Raw genomic sequence first — 24,728 nt, 5'->3', positions numbered from 1 at the left:
GGTCCCAGGCTTCAGTTGTTCTGACTCTTGACAGAGTCACTTTCACCGAAATACACTTTGTATTCCTACTTTATCATCTCATGCAAGGAACCTGGTGGGAGGACTTTTGCCAGTCTCCCATGAGACAGATTGCTTCTCCTAAGCAATGAGTTTATATTTATCTCAACAAATGTGTAACCAAGATGTTTATTTCTCTTCTTTGCCAGCTAGAAAGCAAAGAGCCAAATTTCTGGCCTATCCCTTTGCAAACATATAGTACCTTAAGTAAATAGTAAACTTATTCTAGCTTAGTATTTTCCCTTGATCCATATTCCGAAATGTATTATAATTACCTAGAAGCTGTTAAAAGTCCTTCCAGAATAAGACAGAGAATTAAACAGCATTAAGCGCTCTGTCCCATTTCTAAGAGTTGCCAGAATTAAAGTGCTAAACTGATATTTACGACAAGGTCTGGGTAAATCATTCTTAAAATGCCCAGCAAGGTTGGGCCTCCTAATGCTGCAAACAGGACTCTCAAAAAAGCAGTAATCACCAAACTGTACACTGACTAGTTCTGTGCCCTCTGGCAAGTTGCTCACTTCTCTGACTCATTTCCTCATTAAGCCAGTGGAAGAACTAACTCCAAAATTACATGCTAATCTGTTATCAGTCTCCATGCTATGAAATACATATCAGTCTTTTTCCTAAAGGACACTTTGTGACCTTCCAGATTCTTTATACAGAGCCCTTAGCAATTTCTAAAATGCTGGTAGTGACTCAACATCATAAACCCAAATTTAACCTATGCTTGACTTCACAGTTTTATTTTTTCTTAACGCCCACACTTCAAAGTGAACCTTATGCCTTTCTAAGCAATGGAAGTAAGTCTACTGCAGTTGCAAGATTTATACACCATGAATGAAATTCACTCCATAGAAACAAGCAATGTTTCCCACTTAACCCCACTACTCATCCTTGACAGACAATTTTCACTTATTTATAAATAATATGATTTTGATTCCTTTCTCTTGTCATAACAACATCTGACTTTCCTCATTTTAAGCCCTTTTTAAATATATATTTTAAAATGTAGAAGTTGGCATTTTTAAATACCTCTTTCAAACAGCACATGTAAAGCTTTGCATCCAAGTTTCTGGACTTCATCACTGGCTGAAAATGTGTGCATGGCATCAAAAATTAATAAGAAAATATCGCTTTCTTCATCCAGTATCAGCAACGTGATTTTTCCTATTTTAAAGAGAATAATATGCCCTAAGTAAATAACTGCCTTAACAGTCGATGTATTATTTATGTGAGGACTATGAATGGTTTGTAGGCTTTTATTTTTGATCCCTTAGTTTTCCCAGATGTTAGCCCTATCAAGCTCTAGGGTCCTTCTAAACGGGATAAATTCCCAGTTCACTTTATTATCATTTTATAAATTCCAGTAAATACATATGGCCTAGATCTTTTGCCCTAAACTCCTAAAATGTAGTTCTATCTGCTTCTTAAACAGCACCATATGAATATTCTATGGGCACCCCAAATCTAGCCTACTCCTGTTCCCTTTTCTTCCTCAATAAAGGATATTCATAATCCAATAGGTAACCAAGAGAGAAACTACCCAAGTCATCTTCTTTCTTCTGTCCTCCCTTTCTCTTCTCCTTCTCTGGATAACCAATGAATCAACACATTACCAGTTCCTACAAATATCACCATCTAAATATCTCAAAAACTCTTTTTGAACACAGTCCCTCCATTCCTACCATGTTTAGGACCTAATCACCTCCCACCTAGAATGCAGACATATGCTTAATTTTTCTGCCTTACTCAAATCTCAACCCAACAAGCTTACTCTATGCGTCATATTTCTCAAAACCAGATGTGATCCTGTAAATCCATTGCTGGACTCTCCAAAGGCCTTCTCTTAACTCTTATTATAACAAACAAGATCCTTCACAAAACTGACTATATGAATCTCATCAGTCCCATGTCTTTCCATGCCTTTCCTCACTCATCACTAAACCTTTTTTTTGAAAGTGCTGGAGATCAAACACAGGACTCACACATACTGAGTAAGGACTCTACCACTGAGCTACATTCCAGCCTCTAAACATTTTTTAAATATCCCTTTGCACCTGCACTAGTTACATAAAACATTCTTGCCCTTTTCTATACCAAACATATTCTATTCCTGCCACAATTACAGACATAACACAAATAATATCTATTCTGTCAAAAACAATAGCAATGAAATGGAAGTAGTAGTAGTAAACACTTCTTCTTTCTGGTGTTGGAGATTGATCCCAGGGCCTCGCACATGCTAAGCAGCTACTCTACAGCTGAGAAAAACTTATACTGGATAGCAGTGCTAGATTGTGTACTTCTACATTGTAGGAATTTTGTCTGATCTTAGATTTTCCAGACCAAGCTAACAGTAAGTGTACAATAACTGCTAAATCAATTAATCAACAGCCAGACAATAAAAATGATTCACAAATACATATCTGAAATTAACTTTAAAACGAATGTGACTTTCCTAATGACTCAAAATTCTGAATGTGACACAATAGAAATTAAATGAGCTAATCTTTTCAAAACACCTGTCAAACTTCCTAGCTGTCTCCATGCTACTGACTTTTATCTATTCCAGTGTTCAAAGATTTTTCAATCCTTAAAAATAATATTCAGCCTAAAATTGAGTATTATATTTCCATTAAACTCCTATAGTCAATTGGTATGATAAAAAAATTTCAAGTTCATAAAATCTCATCTTTCTGTCTATCATCAAATAAAGAATGAATCAAAAAATAAGTTCCTAAGAAGGAGGGTTTAAAATAAATTGTGGTTAAAACTAGTTAATACATGCCATTAAGTATTTTAATAAAAAGCCATGATGAAATGATGAGAATCTTTGGGTCTTGCTATCTCTCTTACTTCATACCCTAGTCTTTCCAGTCTTTCTTCCTTCTCTCTTCTGTTGGGGCTTCATTAGCAAGGCCAAAAGTCTCTGTCCAGCCTCTCACACGATCCTTACAGCTGCCTCTGCACCTCTGAACCCATGGTTCTCTTGAGGAAGAGTGTCCTGCATTACATTGAGCGAAACTCCTCCCACTCTGTCAAGGTTAGGTCCCCTGTGAAGCAGCTTTCCCCTTCTCAGAACCTAATGTGACCCCAATGGTCTACCACAGCTGTTGCACCATCTCAGAATCTTTATTTAAGTCTACTATCTTCCAGGCAGAAGCCTCTTTAGGCAAAGAACCTGACATGTGGAATGGGACCCTGGTTCTACCACTTAGCAGCCAAGGCAACTTCTCTGCGTTTCAGTGTTTTTCACCTTGAAAGCTGACGTAAAATACCTATCTCAAGGTGGATTAAGTTTTAAAAAGCATGTGAAGCATTTTACATGTGAAGGCTGGCATCTTCCAAACACTCGAGAAGTAACACTATATACTTTCTATATACACATACTCTAGCACATGTAGAAAACGTAGCAAAGATATATAGGAAGAAAGATAAAATAGTGGGAAGCACATGAGTGGCCACCATGCCAGTGGGAATGTGAAATACAGGATGAGATTTTGGGAGCATAGCTGGAGTTAGGAATCTGAGAGTAATATCATAATGTTTAAAACAAAGGTATTGCATGAGATTTTTGAAAGACAATATATACAGAAACAAGTTGAGTGGAGAAGATGGAAACAGAAAGAGTTTTGGAAATCACTGGTATTTAGAATATATTATAATATGATCCTAACAAAATTAAAGCACATTTAATAAATTTTAAATATTTCTGACACAATTTTGAAAATGTGTAAGTGTATTACCCGAAGTTAGAAGGAGATCTAAGGCCTTCAGTCCAACTGTTGACAGGTTTACATTGGCATGATGAACCATTAGCATTTTAAGAATGAGTCTGGAGTTAAAAACAGCAAGCAGATAAAAATGTAAGTTTATACTTAGAGGTTTTACAATATCTAAATTTAATTTTTTTTTTCATAATGTTGGGATTGTACCCAAGGCCTTATGCATGTTAGACAGGCACTCTACCATGAGCTTTGTCCCCAGCCCATAGATACTGTTTTTTATTCACATGTATTTTTATTGTTCTCATTATATTTACTTCCCTCTAGTAAAGCTCATATGTTTTTTGCTATGGTTTTGTTTCCCTGCAAGCCTAAAACAGGCTTACAAAAACTTAACAGGCGGGCTTGGGGTTCAGCTCAGTGATAGCGTTCTTGCCTAGCATGCACAAAGCCCCAGGTGCAATCCCCAGAACCATGAAAATAAATAAATAAGTACTTGGCTTGACTGCTAATTAGCTAATTAGCTTGATTGTGATAAATATTTCTCATTTATGTGTCATAAATCATTAAGCCACATACATTAAATAAGTATAAACTTTAATTGCCAACTCTATATGTTAAAGTGGGAGGACAAACCAAAACTAAAAACAAAGAAACTTGAACATGTAGCTAAGTGTTAGAATGCTCGCTTAGCATATGCAAGGTTCTGCATTTGATCCCCAGCAATAGGAAAAAACCAAACAAAGCCAGGTACTAGTGGCTCACGCCTGTAATCCTAGCTACTCAGGAGGCAGAGATCAGCAGGATTGAGGTTTGAAGCCAGCCCAGGGAAAAAGTTCACAAGAACCTGAAAATACTCAACACAAAAAAAGGACTGGTGGAGTGACTCAGTGTAGACCCTGAGTTTAAACCCCAGCACCACAAAAAAAAAAAAAAAAAAAAAAACTTAAGCGGTAACTAGTTGTAAGTACTGCTTATTTTCCTCTAAATACTCATGTTCAGTTATTACCTACTTTCACCCAACTCCATATCTCAAATATTATGAAGAGCTTGTACACTTCAAGAGGTCAAGCCCATTTTTATATGCAACATAAACTTATGAATTCTGCATTATGTGTGTTGAAGTGTTCACATTTAGAAAGATTTAATAAAAATATCAATTTGTATAGATGAGTTAAGAATCATTGAAATATTTAAGTTACTGATGGATACTTTTCTTTTTTTTCTTGGTAGTCCTGGGATTTGAACTCAAGGCCTATGTGTTCTTGGAATACAATCTTCCTACTTATGCTTCCCAAGTAGCTGGGATGACAGACATATGCCATTGCATCCAGCTCGCATTAGTTGAAATGGGAGTCTTACTACTTTTCTTTTTCTTTTTTTTGCTGGGAGCTAGCCTTGAATCATGATCATCCAGATCTCCACATCCCACATAGCTTGGGTTACAGGCCTGAGCCACCATTCCTAATCTGTTTGTTACTATTCTTAAAAGAGAAAGTAATATTTTACATTATATAATGAATCTCAGATTCATTCGTTTTTGATTCCAAACCCATGGGATTTTTATACCTGTGTTAGCCAGTTTCAAAATGTAATGTCTAGTCTTTTCTATCCAGTGTTGTGTGGCTTTACATTATTGGGAGAAGATGCTGGTGGCATCCACAGCTTTGCTTAAATTCAAAAACCTTGTCACTTGATCTCCAGTTGGCAAGGTAAGGAACTGAAAGTATGAACCAATGAGCAAGTGAGCAATTGATTGAATGAATAAATGAAGGATGCTCCCTGTGGAAATGGTCTCGAAATTTACTGTGAACAGATGATTTCTACTGGAATAGACTAGATGAGTTTTCCAGCACTCCTTGAGGTTCTCAATTGACTAATCTTTGGGGATCTTGAAAACTCTCAAACAAACCAAGGGACACTTAAAGTTGCAATTACTAATTGTAGGTACATTTGGGTAATTCTTCACTAAATGCTATAGAACTGACTCATAGAATTTCAGAAATTAGTTTGAAGATGAGAGCACAGATTCATTGAAAATATGCTTTTTTCAAAGCATGCCATTGAGACGATGGAAACTGAAGAACAGCAACACATATTTATTTAAAATGGAAAAATGTGTGCATGCCTGTAATCCCAGTACTTGGGAGCTGGAGGCAGGAGGATCATGGGTTTAAGGCCAGCCTAGGCTACATACCAAGACCCAGTCAAAATACATTCATAATTGCCTTCTCTGTGGTAAAGAAAAGTGGCTTTAGCCATAGAGATAACTTAATGGCAGAAGATGGTTTTTAAATGTCAAGAAACTAAGTTAAGAAAAGGATTTTCCTGCAAACAAATGTTTCTTCAGAAAATTCTTAACTAATTATGGATAAGGAAGTGGACTCATTTAAAAAGTCATTATGCTGAAAACTACAAAAACAGAGCTGGTAATGTAGCCATCAAGACTTGACTGCAGATGTGCTGAAAGGTAATTTCCTCTTTTTTCTTCTTCTCAAAAGCCATAGTTTAAACTCGCTAAAAATGTATGCATGAATACATGTAACTATGCTATTTAAAGACAGTCAGGCATAAACTTTTAAATTGCTACTTACAGAACTAACTTTTCAGTTCCCATTTCTTTAAGAACTAGTAGATTTTATCAGTTCTACTATTAAAAAGTAAAACACTTTTCTTGGTTTGAATTCTTAAGTAGAGATAAAAAAAACTACAACTTAACCATCATATAATTGTAGAAATAAATTATTAAAATAATGTTACCTGGCATCTTACCATCAATGTTAATTTTCTAACTTGAATCCCTGAGTTTAAAGCTCTCTGTAACTATAAACCATTGATTCAAGGCAAAATATCTGCATTTTGAAGGATTTGACCAGAAGACCTTGGATTGAAAGTATACTTTATCAAGGGAAAGTCTGTCATGTGTATAAATAAGTAAATATTCAATGCAGTTTATTTTTATACATCTACCATACTTACTGGTGAACACCAAGGACTTCCCAATCATTTCCAATGTCCTGCGGTCCCATTAAGCTTTGCATTGTACCTGGACAGACTTCTATTAATTTGCACAGAAGTGACCAACCCACCTGAAAATGAGAAAGAAAATATTCACATTCTTTAGAGGATGCTAATAGAACATATTCAATCAAATTAGACCTCTCCATTCTTAGTAGACTAGGTGATTACATAATTTTTAAATATTTATTTTAAAATAAGACAGTTCCCTAAAATACTTACTGAAAATGAAAGCAAGCCATATATATTTAGACTACATACTACTTCAAAGTCATACACACAAAAATTATGAAATTTCTGAACGATGAGGAAAATAGACATGCTTATTATGTAAATAAAACAAAATAAACTAAAATAGAACACAAAAATAATTTTAGAGGGCATACCAAAATTATTAAGTTCAAGAATGGCTATACTCACATCTTAGTACTTTTTAAAAACATATATTTACCTGATAGAATCTCTTCCAAGAATTTGAGATTTTAATTATAAGAAAAAAAAATATGCGACTTGGAATGGAGAATTAGGGGGAGATGAGATTTTAGTGGCAAAGTGTAAGTTATCAGAAATGACTGCTTTCAAGTAATGGGGATAGGGTAGCAGTGGCAAATGAAATGGCATTGTCCTATAATTGAATCTACATCTGTTGCAGGGAAAATAAAGGGCTGTATGATATAGAAAGAAGGTGGAACTCCTCAATGGCCCCTTTTTCATCTCTCTATATCTAACTATGAACTAATGAGGCCTAGCAATCACAGATGTCCCACAAATGTTCATTTCACACTTCCAAATGAAATATGAAATTGTTGATATGTTTTAAGTCTCTTGTCATGACTGTAGGTGTGGCTCACATGCTAGAATGCTTGCCTAGCAGGCCCAAGGCCCTGAGTTCAAACACTAGTAGTCCCAAAATGAATACATAAATCTTCACTCATATAAATTGCTCTTGACCCCTGAAAAAAATACAAAGTCCTGATTCCAAACCAGAGACTAAATTTAACCCACTCTTCCTACTGTCTATTCTTCTGTATATTTATAGTATCTTCAATTCTTTTTACCATGTTGAGAACTATACTTGATTGGTTAAGAAATAAACAAACCAGAAAATGCATAGAAGTATAGCATGTAAATTAATTAATTTTGGTGCTTAAGTATGGTGTATGATAAATACCAATATAATATGAACTCTGAAAGTAAGACTCACTGTAAGCTACAATTACTCAAAGGATATAAGGAAGAAGTAGAATTTGAGACAGATTTCAAAAGAACCTTCTAAAACGATGAGTTGAGAGGAAAGCAGAGTCCTAAATGGTAAGAAGACTGAAAACTAAAAAGCTTCTGCACAACAAAAGAAATGGTCTCTAAACTGAAGAGACCACCCACAGAGTGGGAGAAAATATTTGCCAGCTATACATCAAACAACAGATTGATAACCAGAATATACAGGGAACTTAAAAAACTAAATTCTCCTAAAATCAATGAACTAATAAAGAAATGGGTAACCGAACTAAACAGAACTTTCTCAAAAGAAGAAATTCAAATGGCCAAAAAGCACATGAAAAAATGCTCACCATCTCTAGCCATAAAGGGAATGCAAATCAAAACCACACTAAGATTCCACCTCACCCCTGTTAGAATAGCCATCACCAAAAACACCACCAACATCATGTGTTGGCAAGGATGTGGGGGAAAAAGGAACCCTTGTACACTGCTGGTGGGAACGCAAGCTAGTACAACCACTCTGGAAAAAAATTTAGAGACTTCTTAAAAATCTAAACATAGATCTACCATATGGTCCAGCAATCCCACTCCTGGGGATACACCTAAAAGACTGTGACACAGGTTACTCCAGAGGCACCTGCACACCCATGTTTATTGCAGCACTACTCACAATAGCCAAGTTATGGAAACAGCCAAGATGCTCCACTACTGATGAATGGATTAAGAAAATGTGGTATCTATACACAATGGAATTTTACTCAGCCATGAAGAAGAATGAAATCTTATCATTTGCAGGTAAATGGATGGAACTAGAGAACATCATTCTGAGTGAGATTAGCCAGGCTCAGAAGACCAAAAATCGTATGTTCTCCCTCATATGTGGACTTTAGATCTAGGGCAATACAGCAATGTTGTCGGGCTTGGGTCACGTGACAAGGAGAGAACACATACCAAAGGTATGGGGATAGGTAGGAAACCCAAAACATGAAAGTGTTTGATGTCCCCACTCCAGAGGAACTAATACAGAAACCTAAGTGACAGAGGTCAATATGAGAAGGGGATCAGGAACTAGTGAAAAGGTCAGTTAGAGATGAATCAACTTGGGTTGTAACACATTTGTACATGGAAGCAATGATAGGAATCTCTCTGTATAGTTATCCTTATCTCAACTAGCAAAAGTGCTTTGTCTTTCTTATTATTGCTTATGTCTTCTCTTCAACAAAATTAGAGATTAGGGCAGAACATGTTCTGCCTGGAAGCAAGGAGGGGTGAGGGAGAGAGGAAGGAGGCGGGGCAAGGTGGGGAGGCAGAGGGGAGAAATGGCCTAAACAATATATGCACATGTAAATAAATGAATAAAAAAAAAAAGAAGACTGGTACAGGGGAGGAGACTGTTGCTGGGTAATACTGGATGCATAAGTGGAGTTGAAGGATGCTGAGAGCTGAATGACAAGGTGAGAAATTTTTATATGTTCAATAGGAACAGAGGCACAAGTTTCTTGCTTACAGGAATAAACAAGAGGTACCTCACAAAGATAAAAATCTGCAAGATCACTTTACAATATTACTTTTCAGATTAAGCATGAATTACTTTTTTGCCACTACTTCTTTTTATATAATTTTAATTTGCTTTAAAAGGCAGCAATTTCTTACAGCTATATTTAAGTAGGACATACTCCTCCATGTAAGCGGAACAGACAGTGACAATACAGCTGTCATAGAAACCATCTATTTTTGAGCTTTCACAAACTATATGGAGACACTTTCCCCATGAGTATTTAAGAAAATAACATCCTGTAGAGTTTCTGGTGGGGAAGGGGAGGGATCACATAGGATGCTGAACTCAAGTCTATACCTGTACGGCTGACTCAAGGAGAAAACCTGTTTTGTTTGGGTTGGTAAGGCTGCAGCATCAATAATTGCTTTGCAAAAAAGATTCAGGAGCTGAGCTTGCAGTCACGGAGTGGAGCTTCTATAATTAAATAGAATCTCCAGCAACAAAGCAGAGGTAACAATTGATCCATTAATCTATTCAATTAAAAGCTTATCTCTCAAAGAGACAAAGTTCCTATCCTGAATTTATTGATGTAATTACATTGGCAGTTTTCCTTATTATAATTATTCTTTAAACTTCAGCATCTCATTCATGCACAATGGGAAAGGAGTCAAGGGGTAAAGAAAATTTTAGCCACTTTCATTTATTTTGCTCCCCTTCTTCACAGGGTGGAATTGTGTGGATATCGAGAAGTAAAATTGAGGAACAGAGAAAATGAGTGGCAGGAAGAGAAAGGTATACTGCAGTCTAACCACCAATTCTCTAAAGATTGTCATTTACAAACAAGCACCAACAAAATATTTTTTAAAATTTGAAAGTAAAAATTCAGAGGCTGGAATATCATGTTAAATGATTTCTGGAAACAAAACCTAACATTTATTTCTGAAGAGAACACTCCTTAACTCATATTCTTCACAAGCTAGTTGGGTATATAATTGGGTATATTAAGGGATGCCTATATTAATGACCCCAATGATGTGAAGACATTTAAAGGAAGAAACTACTTTTAAGTGGCATATTAAAATCTTAGTGGAGAGAGACTCCTTTCTACATCCCTTTGTTAAGACCAATGATAATTAAAATTGATGTATGTGTACCAAACCAAGATATCTTTTACTTGCTTACACAAGTAAGCAAGTAATTCAGCAGCTAGTGTTGTATTTGATGGAAAGAAACGTGGAAGGCATGAGAAGGCCTGAATCCTGCCCTATCACCAGCCCCTATCACCAAGGGGCTACTTACTCTTACTAAGCCACAGTGAGGGTAAAATATCCAGTAAGATTTCTGGGATTCTAGCAAGAATCAAATGATATAATATACATAATGCCCTTTGCAGACATGTACCTATAATGCTGAAAGTAATAATTCTGTTCCACAAAATTAACATTCAAAAAGACTACTACTTCTTTTCCATCATACTCTTCCTCTGGTCCCCTCTGGGCAAGGATTTTAAGTGACATTCATAAGTAATCTAGAGAAGTGTGTCCAAATTTGGGCAGTTTCTAAAATTAAGAATTAAGGTTTCTGGGGATGTAGTTCAGTGGCAGAATGCCTGCTTAGTATGTGCAAGACCCTGAATTTCGATCCTGAAAACTGAAAAAAAAAAAAATTAGGTAGTTAGTGTGTTTCAGGCTCCTTTGGAGTCTCAAGTCTGGCTGTCTACTCCCCTGGATCTGCAAACCAAAGCCTCCCCAGGGTCCAGTTGTCCTCAGTGGTACTAAGCAGTAGTGATTCTACCAAGCACAGAGACAGGGAATGGAGGTATCCAGAATCAGGCACTTTTGAGACAAGTAAGAAGGATGGTGTGGGTGGAGAGCCATGAGCACAACAGGCCAGTGCCTGAAATGTGACTCAGATTCCCTGAGCAAAATTCAGACTATAAGTGCTAAAAAGAACAGTGTCTTTATCATTCCTCCATCTTCCTCTTGCTCTTGTTTGAGAGCAGTCTGAAAATCAAGTCAGATGGAGAATGTTTTACAGTTGAAAAAAGTAAAAACAATGCCCTTATAGAAAAGAAATTAGAGGTGGATGTGGTAGTACATACCTATAATCCCAGCACTCAGAAGGCTGAGACAGGAGGATCCTGAGTTCCAGGCCAGCCTGGGCTACATAGTGAGACTTTAATTTCCAAAAAAAAAGCAAAAAAGGGTAGATATATGGTTCACCTGTGTAGATGAAGCTGGTTAGTTACAGAGATAGTGTAAATATAAAGAGAGAGACTAAACTAGACTAGCCTTTGAGATAATTCTTACATATGTCTGGACTCTCAAGTGAGTGTTGAGAAATATTAGAGAGCTAAGGCCTTGCTCAAGTGTAGAGCACCTGAGCAGCAATCATGAGGCCCTGAGTTCAAACCAACAACACACAAAAAAATCAGTAAATACGAAGAAACACCGGTTTAGGGCTCATACCTGAATTCCAACTACTCAGGAGGCAGAGGTAGGTGCTGCCCTCCCAGACCAGCCCAGGTCAAAGCATGAGACCCTATCTGAAAACATACTACAAGCAAAAGGACTAAAAGTGTGGTTCACATGGTAAAGGCTTGCCTAGCAAGCACTAGGCCATGAGGTCACACCCCAGTACTGCCAAAAAAAAAAAGTACTTTTCACTGCACTCCATAGAGGTCAAAGCATAATACTAGTCCTCTGTGTGACTTAGTTATGCAAATGAAAAACTGATTTCAGTTTCCAAAATGTCAAAATGCCCCAAAGGAAGTCATCACCTTAAGTAGTAATTTTGTCTTAACTGTAAGTCATTCTTACTTATCATCTATAACTATATCCAAGTTATTTCTCAGATTTCAGAATTTTCCTAAAAGTTACACTTTTACATTCATTTACATTCGTGACATCAGGTACAAAGTATAAATATAAACACATAAGGAAATCATAAAACATCACTTTCTTTAGATACTACAGGTACACTATGACTGAAGGGTGGAACTCTGTCTTCAAATTAAGAAAAAAAAAAAAAAGGCTGAAACCTATGAGAGTTTGCCAGTTACTTAATTGTGTCCTATTACTGTTAATTATTCACTTTTCCCAAACTATTCGCAATAGTGACTATCTAGGTCACACAGCACACTGAGGAAATCCTCAGAATAGTTTGATGTAAACACTACTGAACTCATCCTTCCAGTATCAGAATTGAACCTCAACTTATTTGGGATCTGTTCCTAACAGTCCATATTCTGTCAATCAGCTTGATTAAGAGACCACTGGCAAGACTGTCAGGGAACATGGAGTAGGCCCTTGGACTCAGTTAACGTTGGCTATAGATTTGACATCTTAAAATCACAGTCCGCAGTTCCTCAGACCAAATCTCAGAAATAACCAAGAACTGGGGAGTATGTAACCTCAACACACACATACGAAGGGGGAAGGGGTGAAGCGAGGACCCTACCTGCTGCACACTCGCGACCCTCATGTAAGAGTCCAGGACGATCAACAGAGGCACGTGAAAATTTTTGCCTTCAAATAACTTCGAGGCTGGAAAAAAACACAAAAAGAGGGAGGGGGGAAAGAACCCAAGTCACACCCACACAGCATCGCAATATCGCTTTTAAGTCTGAAAGGGGGAGAAAAGCAAAAAGAGGTGAGTGCTCAAGATCTTCCTGGAATTTCCCATCTCCTTTCTGCCCTGGAGGAAGAAGCCAGGAGTCCGCGCTTCCCAAGTCTAAGGCTGGGCAGCTATCTCCAAAGGGAGGGGAGAAAGTTTGCAAAAGTGGAAAGGCGGGGGGGGGGGGGGGGGGAGGGGGAATGGGGGGTAGGGGAGGGAAGGGATTCTTTTGCAAAGGATTACCGTGGTCTGAGTACGTGAACACCAGCATATCTTCCAGGATCTGGACCAGCGTTTCTATCTGTTTTCCTTCCTGGACATTGTTCAGCCTGACTAGCAACTTCTTCAGAGTTTCCTCCTCCTCCTCCTCGCTCCCCTGACAGCTGCCACTGGCCATGGTGGCCGCTGCTCCAGACCCCAATGCCCGCGGTTGGGCAGGGAGCGCCGCTCTCCGCCTCGCCCGCCCACGGCTCCCACGCCGGGCTGTTTATGAGGAAGGCGGCGGCTCCCCGCCCTGCGCTGCCCTCCTCCTGGTTGCGGTCGTCCTCCTGGTCCTCCTCCTGATCCTCCCGCTCCCCGGCTTCCTCCTCCCCACCCAGGCCGCAGACCCAGCTCTGCGCCCAGCGCGAGCGTCCACCCGGTGGAGCGGCAGCAGCCACCCAGGCGCGGCTAGAGCGGGCGGGGATGACCGTGACCGTGACCGTGACCGTGACCGTGGCCCCCAAGCCCGCAGAGCCCCGATGACTGGCGAGCACCGCCTCCTCTGACCAGATCCCACTGGCTGCTGCGGGAGTCCTGCAGGAAGAAACTGTGACCAAGTGTCTCCGCCAAAGTCTCCAGGCCTGAGCCCTGCCAACCCAGGCCTCTCTCTGCAACCCCACCGAAGGTCTGGGAACCACGAAGATTAAAAATGAAAGCCACCGAGATCTAAGAATAGAAATCAGGGCGTTGGGAAAAGGAGGACACCGCCCAGTTGGCCCCTTTTAGGAAAACATTGTCTTTAGAGTTCCCCCTATAGGGAGCTGAGTAACTCCCCCTCCCACACACACACACCCTCAAAGAATGGAGACTTTAGCAATCAAAATGTGCCCAGCTACATTCTTTTCTGATTGTTGTGGCTTTTGCAGGGGAACCTGTTAGTTTTCTGAAGCTCGAGTTGCCCAAAGGCCATTAAATTAACTTTTGAAAATTCGAGTTTAAACAAAGCAGGAGCCTGGGAGTTTGGACACAGCAAAGAGTAATCAGATCTCGGTGCTAGAACAGAGCTAAAGACAGGGCCAATGAATGAGGTGGAAGAAGTCATCCAAATATTGTTCCCTTAGAATTTAAAACTACTTATACATATGGATGGCAGGACCTCTATCTAAAGTTAAAAAAATGTTTCAGTGGTAGAGGGCTTGCTTGCAGGAGGATCCGGATTTGACACCCAGCACAGGGTAGGAGGTTGGGGGAGGGTGCCAAAGTGATGCTTTTTTCATGAAGAGAAACCTCAGGAAAGACACTGTAGACAAGGCTCAGGCAAACTGTCAATTACCTTTGGATGAGGTGTCCTTAAGGTCATTTGCAAGGAGAGGAATTAGACTGGAAATTAGAACTTCATAATTTTAGGATTTTTTTCCCACTACCTCTGTTAACATCATCCTGATGATGATCCTGAAATGGTAAGAATGCTACTCTGTATCCTTTATCAATGAGAAGCAGATTTGAAGTTGATAAACGAAGGGCTTTGTTGAAGTCACACAAGTGGGAAGTTCAGCCAAGACTTAAAGCTAGATAGATCTCCTTACAGTAGGTAGAAGGTTCTTCACACTCTACCACTTAATCACAATGAGCTACAGTAATCAGCAAATTCAAACTCACCCTGGATATCACAAATATGTTTGTTGTTGCAAAGAGTTTTTATCTTTTACAGAAACATATAAAAATATTTACAGTCAAAAGGACAAAATGGTTAGAATTCGCTTCAAAGTAATCCAATGGTGGGGAAGAGGTGAAATGAGTGGGTATAGAGATGAAATAATAACTTTTTAATTGCTAATTGTTCAAAATAGGTGAAGAATTCATGTGAGCTATTGTACTATCCTCTATATACAATTTTCCATAATGAGAACTTTCACCTTTATGATCTTTATCAGAGCTACATATACATTTCTAAGTAGTTTATGTATTTATCTCAACTTATGAGTACTAAATCAGTATCTCAAATATTTCTAGGAATTCTCCCTTAATGCCTCCCTTCCTGTTCCTCTGCATTAGTTTCTCCCTTCCAAGTCTGCTACTAGGAACATTTTCTCATGAGCTACTGCAGTGGTAGGGCAAAGTATGCTCTGAGCTTTTAAAAATGTTTACTTGATTGAAATCCCAAGACTTATTAACTGCTTAGTTAATAAAACTAAAAGTGAAGTCTACAGGCACAAATTTGAAATCAAGTCAGTGTTCGGGGGAGAATAAAATATTGTTAGAACATCTGCCTAACTTCCAGGGAGAAAAAAAATAAAACTGGGCTTACTAATTCCAGCAAACACCAAAAGCAAGCTCCAGCTGGACTGAAAAGTTAAAGTACTTTAAGGAGAAAATATATATGAATAGTTACTTAACCTGATATTAGGAACATAAAGACAGAAGATTAGCATTTGTGATTCCACAAAATTTATATTTTCTGCACTCAAAGAAAAAAATAAACTAAAAGAAAATGGAGGGGGGCGGAGATTCACTTGACAAAAGCAATTAGCTTTCATTTAAAAATTCCTATAAGTTATGGGGTATTGCACTCCACAGATAAGCCACGAGAAAAATGGATTGAGGTTTTAAGTAGGAAATTCACTGAGAATAAACAACAGATAGAAAATATGTTCAACTTAAAAAATTAGATTCACAAAAAACAGTGACATAGTTGTTTAGGTTTGTTTGTTTGTTTTGGCACTACTGGAGTTCAAACTCAAGGCCTCACACTTGCTAGGCAGGCACTCTACCACTTGAGTCACTCCACCAGCCCTGCTTATTTGTGTTGGGTATTTTTGAGATAGGATCTCCAGAACTATTTGCCTTGGCTGGCTTCGATCCTACTGATCTCTGCTTCCTGAGTAGCTAGGATTACAGGCGTCCGCCACTGGCTCCCAGCCGTGACATAGTTTTAACATGTGAATTCATATGTATATGTGGAATAAATCTAACAAAATATTTACAAAACTTTCATGAAGAAATTATTAAACCCTACTAAAGGGTATTAAAAGGCATAAATAAATGTATGCATCATATTAATTAATGGGGTAATTAAATATCAAAAAATGTAATTTTCCACAAAATAACTTTTAAAAAACCCACAGTGCAACATCAATGAAATGAAATTTTCAACAAATATATATATATATATATATATATATATATATATATATATAAATATATATATATTTCACCAAGACCAAAGGACCTATAATACTAGCCCTGGCATTTTTGAAGAAAGACAAGGTGGAAGAATGCCCAATAAGAAATTGATTCAGGGCCTTTATTAGCTTTTATTGATCACTTTCCCAGAGGAAGAAACAGTGCCACTGGCAGGGGTGGGAAAGAGGGGATACAAGCTTGGAAGCACAGAGTTTATCCAGCTCACAGTGTCTTCCTGTGAATCAGAAAAATGTGCCCTTCCTTAAAGGCAGACACAGACAGGCAAGGTGTACCAAGCTGGATTTGGATTACATACTCTACCTATTTCTTCATCCTGGTATCCTTATACAGGACATGACTTGTACAACATATGAGGCATTGTCTTATTATGAAGCTATAGAAATTATTTGCAATGTTATTGACACAGCTACACAAAATGACCCAGGAAAGAGCATAGAGGGCCCTGAAACATGATATCAAGTATATGGAAATGATAAATTAGAGATGCTGCATGTGTATCAGTGGGAAGAAAAAGGACAACTTGATGAATGGATCTGAAACTGGTGACAAAGGAAAAAGTATCAAATCACACTCTACCTCACACCATATTCAGTAAATTCCACATGGATTGAACATTCTTGTATGAAAAATGAAACTATCTGACCTCAAGATTGGGGAAAATACAACAGAAAAATCACAGTGCATACAGAAAAAGATTACTAAATTCAGAGATATACAAATTTAAAATTAAGTATACAAAGATTCCATCAACAAAATTAAAAGGTGAACACAGGTTGGAAGAAGATTTTGCAATACATATAACCAATAAAAGAATTACATGAGCCAGGTGCTGGTGGCTCATGCCTGTAAGTCTAGCTCCTTGGGAGACTGAAATCAGGAGGATCCTTGTTCCAGGCCAAACATGAACAAAAAAGTTTGGAGAACCATCTCAGTGAAAAAAAGCTGGAAGTGGTAGTACACTCCTATCCTCCCAGCTATGGGGACAAGCATAAAATAAGAGGACCACAGTCCAGGCCATCCTGGGCAAAAAGTGAGACCCTATCTCCAAAGAAGCAGAGTAAAAAAAGCTGGAGGTGTGGCTCAAGCAATAGAGCACCTGCCTAGCAAGTGTGAAGCCCTGAGTTCAAACCCCAGTAACACACGCACACACACAAAGATTACTATGGAGATCACATAAAAAGAACCATTTCAAATCATAAGGGAAAAGAGCAAAGTTTCCCTATGAGCAAAGATATAAAAGGCAATCTACAGGAGAGGAAATGTCAATAAGCCTAGCAAAAGACGCTCAACCCTGCTAGTAATTAAGAAAATATAAATTAAAGCCAAAAAGAGATATCATTTCATGGTACCAATTACTGGCTGGGATGTGAAGTAACTAGAAGACCACTTGTGAGTGCTGATGAGTGTGCAAATAAGAAAAATTACTTTGGAGAGCAGTATAGCAATATCTTGCAATGTGGAGAAGATATATCTATCCCATGACTCAATACTTTCACTCTAAGGACAGTCCATAGAGAAACTCTCACATGCATATAAAGAAATTTGCAAAAGAATGTTCAGCTGCAATATTTTTGTTTATAATGAAAATACACACCGTTTGAATATCCATCAACACTTAAATTGTATATATTCATAAGATAGGCATACTAATCTGTGAAAATTATTCAGCTAGAGCTCTAACACACTAAATAGCAAAAAATATAATACTGGGCTTTTAAAAAATTATGATGAGATATGAATAGCATGATATCAACACTCTCATACCATAAAATATGCAAGGTTGCATACTTTACAGATACATACGAATGTAGTAAAAACAAAAAAATTGTGCATGGAAATAACATCTACCAAGAAATACATCTAGTAGGATTATGCCTGTAATCCTAGCTACTCAGGAGGCAGAAATCAAGAGGATCACGCTTCGAAGCCAGCCCAGACAAAAAGAGCTGGTAGAGTGGCTCAAGGTGTAGACCCTGAGTTCAAACTCCAGTATATATATGATATATATATATGATATATATATATATCATATATATATAAAATCTCTATTCTGTATTTTGAATTTATTTCATAATAAAAATAATCAAATGTGTGTTCAACTTCGCAAGTGCTCCACATAATAAATAAAACAACAAATTAACTCTTTTGGTGAAAAGTTCACCAAATTAGTGAAGAGCTCTTTGAAATGCATATGGGAATTTGTTATGAGGCAATATTGAATTGTTCATAATATATGAGAAAATGATGTATGTCATAAAATTCCAGAACTTGATCTAAAACAACAAAAAAGTTCATGCCTAATAAAACCACTGAACGTAGTAAGACGCCCACATGTAACCATGGTAACCACAGAAAATATGTATTCTATTTTAATAAAAACTAAGGACTGGGATTGTCACTCAGTGGTAGAGCACATTATTATTATTATTATTATTAAAATATTTTACTTTAATAACAGAAAACTTGTTTGGAGAATGTGACTTTAACAACATACCAAACTAATAAATTTAAGGCAAAATGTTTATATAACACAAACAAAACAGGAAAATTCAAACTGAATTCCAGTGAGCCCATTGGAGATAGGTTAATATTCAAAAGTCTACATAGCCTTCAGACAACAACCTAAGTAATACAGCCTAGTTCTCAAAAACCCTCCACTGATAGCTGTAAGTTTCATGAAGACATCTTAGATTTTGTTCTATACCCACTCTCAAAAACAGTTCCTGGCACAGAGAAGCCCTTCCATAAATAGTTACGTGGGGAACAGTTATCTGGAAGAATAAATGAATGGATGGAAATAGAAGATCAGAAGAATAAAAGGAGGCAGCACTGGACTATATGACACTGGGCTCTCAGACATTTGGCACACTTTTTCTATCATTTTGTTGTTCTTCAGTGAGTTTCATTAAATCAGAGAGAAACTATCTAATCACTGAACCTATACTTACCATTTATCATATCTGCATTATATATACTAAAAGCAACTTTTTCTGGTTTCTGAGCTAGAGATAAAAATTACAACTGCACTTGAGGTATGATATTCTCCTCTTATCAGTTGAAATAATCTCTCATTAAAGTCAAATATGAGTTACCCTGAGATTAGAACAGAATACACCTGCAGACTTCATCCTTGGTTTCCTCCAGAAAGCAGTCTCCCAAAATTACATGTCAATATTATGTTCTAGTTTAGATATTTTTAAAGTACATATGAATATTAAGAGTATCACAGAGAAACAGACTGGTGCTGAAAGCAATCCAATGCCTATTTCACCCAAAAGAAGTCATTGTTTTTATGTTGCTGGGCACATTATAGGCACTTAAGAGATAATTCTTAAAATAAGTTAAATAAAAATATTAGTCACGATATTTAATTTCTACTAGTAAAAGAAAATTAAAGCCAGGCTCCAGGGCTCACACATGTAATTCTAGTTAGTCAGTAGGCAGAGATCAGGAGATGTGGGATTCAAAGCCTGGTCCAAATAGTTTGTGAGACCCTGTCTCAAAAAAAAACCATCACAAAAAAGGGTTGGTGGAGTGGCTCAAGGTGTAGGCCCTGAAATCAACACCACGACCAAAAAAAGAAAGAAAATTAACAATAAGAATAATAAAATGATGAAACATTTTATTGCGTTCTTTTATAGGACAAAGTAGCATGAAATTTCTTTTTAGGAGAAATATTGTTTTTATAAGTCAATAATTAAATGATAGCTTTAGAACATAGCTTTATACCCTTATCAAATGTAGTCACAAAATAAAGGCACATACATGATTACTTTCTAAATGAAGACATATATCTTTCATCACTGGTCCTGGTGTTTCTGGAAAATTCAGATGTATTTTCAACTATAAGTAAATGATTTTAATTAAACCTATTATTAGAAGCATACATATTTCTAGAGTATTTAAAATTTTGATTGTTTAGCTGGTTTCAAGTATTTTTATTAGATTAGTAAGAAGACAAATTTATACACTGAAAATAATCTCTTCCAGGGTGTTTATTTATTAGGTCAACAACTATTATGTACCTATCTAGTGTGATAGACATTCAAACAATTATGAAAGAATATATTACAGGAACTGCTATAACAGAAGAAAAGGAAAGATCACCTAAGTCTGCTTGAGACTGATGAATATTGATGGAATCACCATGCATAGAAAAGATCGAAGCGAGGTACCCAGGGATGTAAAGAGTGAAGGCGAGCCCAGGGGGCTCAGGAAGTACCACAATGAAATGAAAGGAGAAAAGGGAGAGAATGGAGGCAAACACTTAAAAGGGGAAGTGTTTACCAGTAAGGTCAAGAGCAGGAAGGACTGAAAAGTGCAGTTAGGATTGAGTAACCAGGGTGCCTCCCTAAGAACAACTCTGCACAGTGATGAGCTCTAAAGCCCAACTCTAGCACACCCACTAAGCTGGGAATGGAAGGGACAAGTAGAAGAGTTAGTTCTCACATATTTCTGGCTATTTGTGAGGTATTATTTTTCACATTTTAAGTAACTTCAGGAAAAGTGTTTCTAAATCAACTTCTTGGCTCTTATTATTTCCACATTATAGTATCATCCGCTCCCCAATATTAATGTTTTTCCCAAGTATGAGCAACAATACTGCTAAAAAACAATTTAAGTCACTACCAACTGTTGGAAAATGTATTTGTTTTATTGCACACTGAAAAGAGAGCATTAAACCAAAAAGAGAAAAATGTTGATACAGTCTCCTCTACCAAAGCGGTATTTTGCTGTTGGCAGCTGGAACATGGAAACTTCAGAGACGAACTCCCAACCCCCACAGGAAATTAGGAGATAGAATCACCAAAAACAGACAAAACAAAAAATAATACATTGAAATCCCTTTGAAAAGAAACAGCTGTAACCAGGCCAACACCACTGTATTTAATGACCAAATGCATGTTATGTCTGAAAAAAAATGTATTTATCTAAAGGATGTTCAACCACAAAAGTACAGAAAAACAAAACCAGGCAAACTGGAACAACATTTATCTAAGAAAACCCATTAGTTTTTTCTCTTAGTCTCCTCTAACAGTCCCACTTTTGGAAACATGTTCTGTCATATATATGTTTAGTATGTATGATGATGCTTATATTTGTATTAGGTCTATATATTCCTGCAAATAACAAAATTTCATTCATCTTAATGGATGAATAAAATTTCACTGTATGTAAATACCACATTTTCTTAATCCATTCATCAGTTGTAGAGAATCTGGACTATTTCCATAGCTAAGGAAAAACCATTTTTGAGATCTATTTTTATGGAAAAAGATATGAAAGCATGTCTTAACCATTGGATTTTGAACCCTTTGGCAAAGTTATTCTATCTTAACAAGATGAATGAATGAACAAATGAATGAGTCTTGCCATTGTTTATTGAAAATTTGTTATGTTCAGGCACTGGGAATGCAAAAGTTAAGAGTTTACAATGTAGGGATGTTACATGCTACAGTGAGATTAAGTTCAGGTTACTATGAGAATACTTTAAAGGGGAACTTTTTAAATAGGAAAGCAAAATGAGAGAAGGGCTTCTTCTAACCTGTGTTCCTGGCACAGGCCAAAAGATGGAAGAGAGCAAGACAAGCATTCTATACACTCAGCAATGTTTAAGGTGGCTAGAAGAACCATCAACACACACTAGAGTTGTGTTACAAGTTGAGATCCTCATGAAGCAGATTCTTGACAGAGATTAGTGTTCAGGAGGTTGGTTAATTAGGCTTGCACTTTTGGTTGTTTGATTGTGTACTCTTTACCAAGTAATATGGAATGGAAGAAAAGGAAATAAAATGGAGCAGAGAAAAAGTGGGTCTGTGTTGCAGTCTACCAAAGGCCTCAGCCACACACAAACAAGTTCTGAAGCTGAAACTGTCCTGCAGAGTGTGCTGAGAGGAGGTGATAAGACCAGATTATAACTCCACACAGACCAGTCATTGGATACAAGCAATTCTGAAAAAGGATTGACAGCTGAGGGCTGAGTGCCAACAGCAGTGTCACTAGCTATCAGAATAAAACCTTGAATCTGTAAGACAGATCCAGTATCTGAATTGCAGCATGAGTGCAAAAGAGGTGGGAGAGAAGCTGGGAAGGTGAACCAAGATCACATCATGAAGGATCCTGTAAGTCACGTGAAGGGCTTTGGACTTAATCAAAGATAACATTATGACTACTGTGGAGGTTTGCTTAAGACAATGATGTGTAAAGATTTGTACTTTCAAGTGATCACCACAGCAGGAGTTAATATTGTTAAGATGGAAAAAGAGATTGAAAGGACAAGAATAAATTTTAAAAAGGCTGGTTTTGAAAGCTATTGAAGGAATCCAGGACAAAGTTGATAGAATCTAATGGCTTTCACAGAAGTTTTGGTCATAGAATGAATTGAATTTTTATATGGATTTGATGAGAGGGTGCAAAAAAGTGAGTATGAAAAGTTGCTAATTAACTGATAGTAGTGCCACTCACCAAGCTAAGGTCCACCACAAGTGGAGGGAAGCTGGGGGAAAGGGGAAGCCCGAGAGGGAACATGTTCAGTTCTAGGATTGTGGATTTTATATATCTGAGGCACATCCATGTGGCAAGTGGTTCTACTTGCAGGTCAGGAGATAACAGATAAAATGGTTTTCTCCACTTAAAAATAATAAATGATTGAGAGGAAAAACAAAGTACAACCTCCCAAAGAAATCTATAGAGTAGGAAAAGAACAATCCCTGGGATAGAACTCTAATACACAGCCTTTTGGGGATGCTCTAACAAACTACCTTAGATTGGTTAATTCATAAACAGCACAGCATGTTGCTCACAGTTATGGAGGCAGGAAGTCCAAGAGTAGGGCACCAGCCTTGATCTGTATGGTGGTTATATTTCTTATTGTAGATCAGTTCACTATTAGTTATGAGACATACCCCAAATCATAGCCATACTACAGCAAAAAGAAGTGAAAGTAACACAACAATACACAGAAAAGAGTTTAGGTCAATCCCCAAAGAAAAGAATCAGAAAGGGAAAATTTTGGTCAAATGCTATTTATTTATTGTCTACCAACTACAAGGAAGACAGTGATGAGCCTGTGAGATCAGCCTTTCTCCTCACCACTCCTACTAACAGGTACTGTTAAGACAGCAGAAGGTTTGAAGAAGTAATAGAACAGGAAAGAATACAAAAGATACTCAGCTATGTCAGTCTTTTTGACAGTTTTCTTCTGTGACTCAATCCAATTGTTGAACAATTGACAGAGATTAACCAAAAAAAAAAAAATCTTGGGCTATATTTACCGTAGCAGATATTTTGATAAAGAAACTTTTAAAAAGACATTAAATTATTGCTTAAAAAGAAAGAAGTAAAACTGTCTTGAAGTTGGATGATGTATCACAGAATTATTGCCTTTATTTTTATTTTAAAGAATAAACAGAAGAGGATGACAGAGGATGGTCAGTACAAATTTTGCAATTGAAGGATAAATCTCAATGATAAAAATTTTTTGATGAATGGTTATAAACATCTCTAGTGGGATTTTATGATTGAAATGTATTATGCCTTTAGAGATTTTATAGCAAGGTCTCTAGACCAAAGGCTGAAGAAAAAGAATGCTAAAAAAGAAAAGTCACTGAATCATTGCAGTATAATAATACTTATTTCACCATATCCATAGTAAAGCTCTGGCAAGAATAAGAGAAATAAAGATGAAAGAGGTAACAGAAATTCTGCAGGCTACAAAAGCTAAGTCATTTTTATTGTTGTACATTCTATAAACACACCACACACACACACACACACACACACACACACACACCGCACACACCACACACGCACACTGCTTATAAAGCATCCCAAAGAGGTGTAAAAGTTCTTTAGAAGGCTGAGATCTAGAGCTTGGTGTGATGGGTTACACCTGTAATCCCAGAATTCAGGAAATTGAGGCAGGAGGATCACAAATTCAAAGCCAGCGTGGGCTACCCTTCTCAAAAAAAGAAAGACAGGAGAAGGGAAAAGGAAGGGAGGGGAGGTTGAGTTGAGATCCAGCTCCCAGACCCGTTGCCACAACAGAAAGGGAAAAAGTAAAAACAAAAACAAAAAAACCACAGCTTGCAAGAGAAGAATTTACCATGACAGACTGACCATACTTCTCTAGTATGTGATATTTCTTTGTACTTCTGGTTCGAAAATGTTAAAGAAATGCCCAGGGT

General features: G+C 37.4%; 1 protein-coding gene across 6 annotated transcripts in view; it reads right to left on the bottom strand.

Moving 5' to 3' along the window:
• Window positions 1-13,672, bottom strand: part of Lrrk2 (leucine rich repeat kinase 2) — a 135,961-nt gene extending 122,289 nt beyond the window's left edge. For 5 of the 6 annotated variants that reach the window (XM_074083131.1, XM_020186217.2, XM_074083132.1 and 2 more), the window contains exons 1-5: window positions 13,381-13,672; window positions 12,982-13,067; window positions 6,765-6,874; window positions 3,807-3,895; window positions 1,093-1,227 (exon numbers count right to left, since the gene is read on the bottom strand). In XM_074083131.1, coding sequence (XP_073939232.1) covers window positions 1,093-1,227; window positions 3,807-3,895; window positions 6,765-6,874; window positions 12,982-13,067; window positions 13,381-13,534 — 574 coding nt within the window. In that variant the 5' untranslated portion in view covers window positions 13,535-13,672. The remainder of the gene's footprint in view (window positions 1-1,092; window positions 1,228-3,806; window positions 3,896-6,764; window positions 6,875-12,981; window positions 13,068-13,380) is intronic. The other variant, XM_074083133.1, reaches the window with a different exon arrangement.
• Window positions 13,673-24,728: the final 11,056 nt, after the last annotated feature.

The sequence above is a fragment of the Castor canadensis genome, chromosome 8 (genome assembly GCF_047511655.1).
Source record: "Castor canadensis chromosome 8, mCasCan1.hap1v2, whole genome shotgun sequence".
Classification (NCBI taxonomy): domain Eukaryota; kingdom Metazoa; phylum Chordata; class Mammalia; order Rodentia; family Castoridae; genus Castor; species Castor canadensis.
Note: the sequence above shows the minus strand (reverse complement) of the source record. Positions and strands in the feature narration are given on the sequence as shown.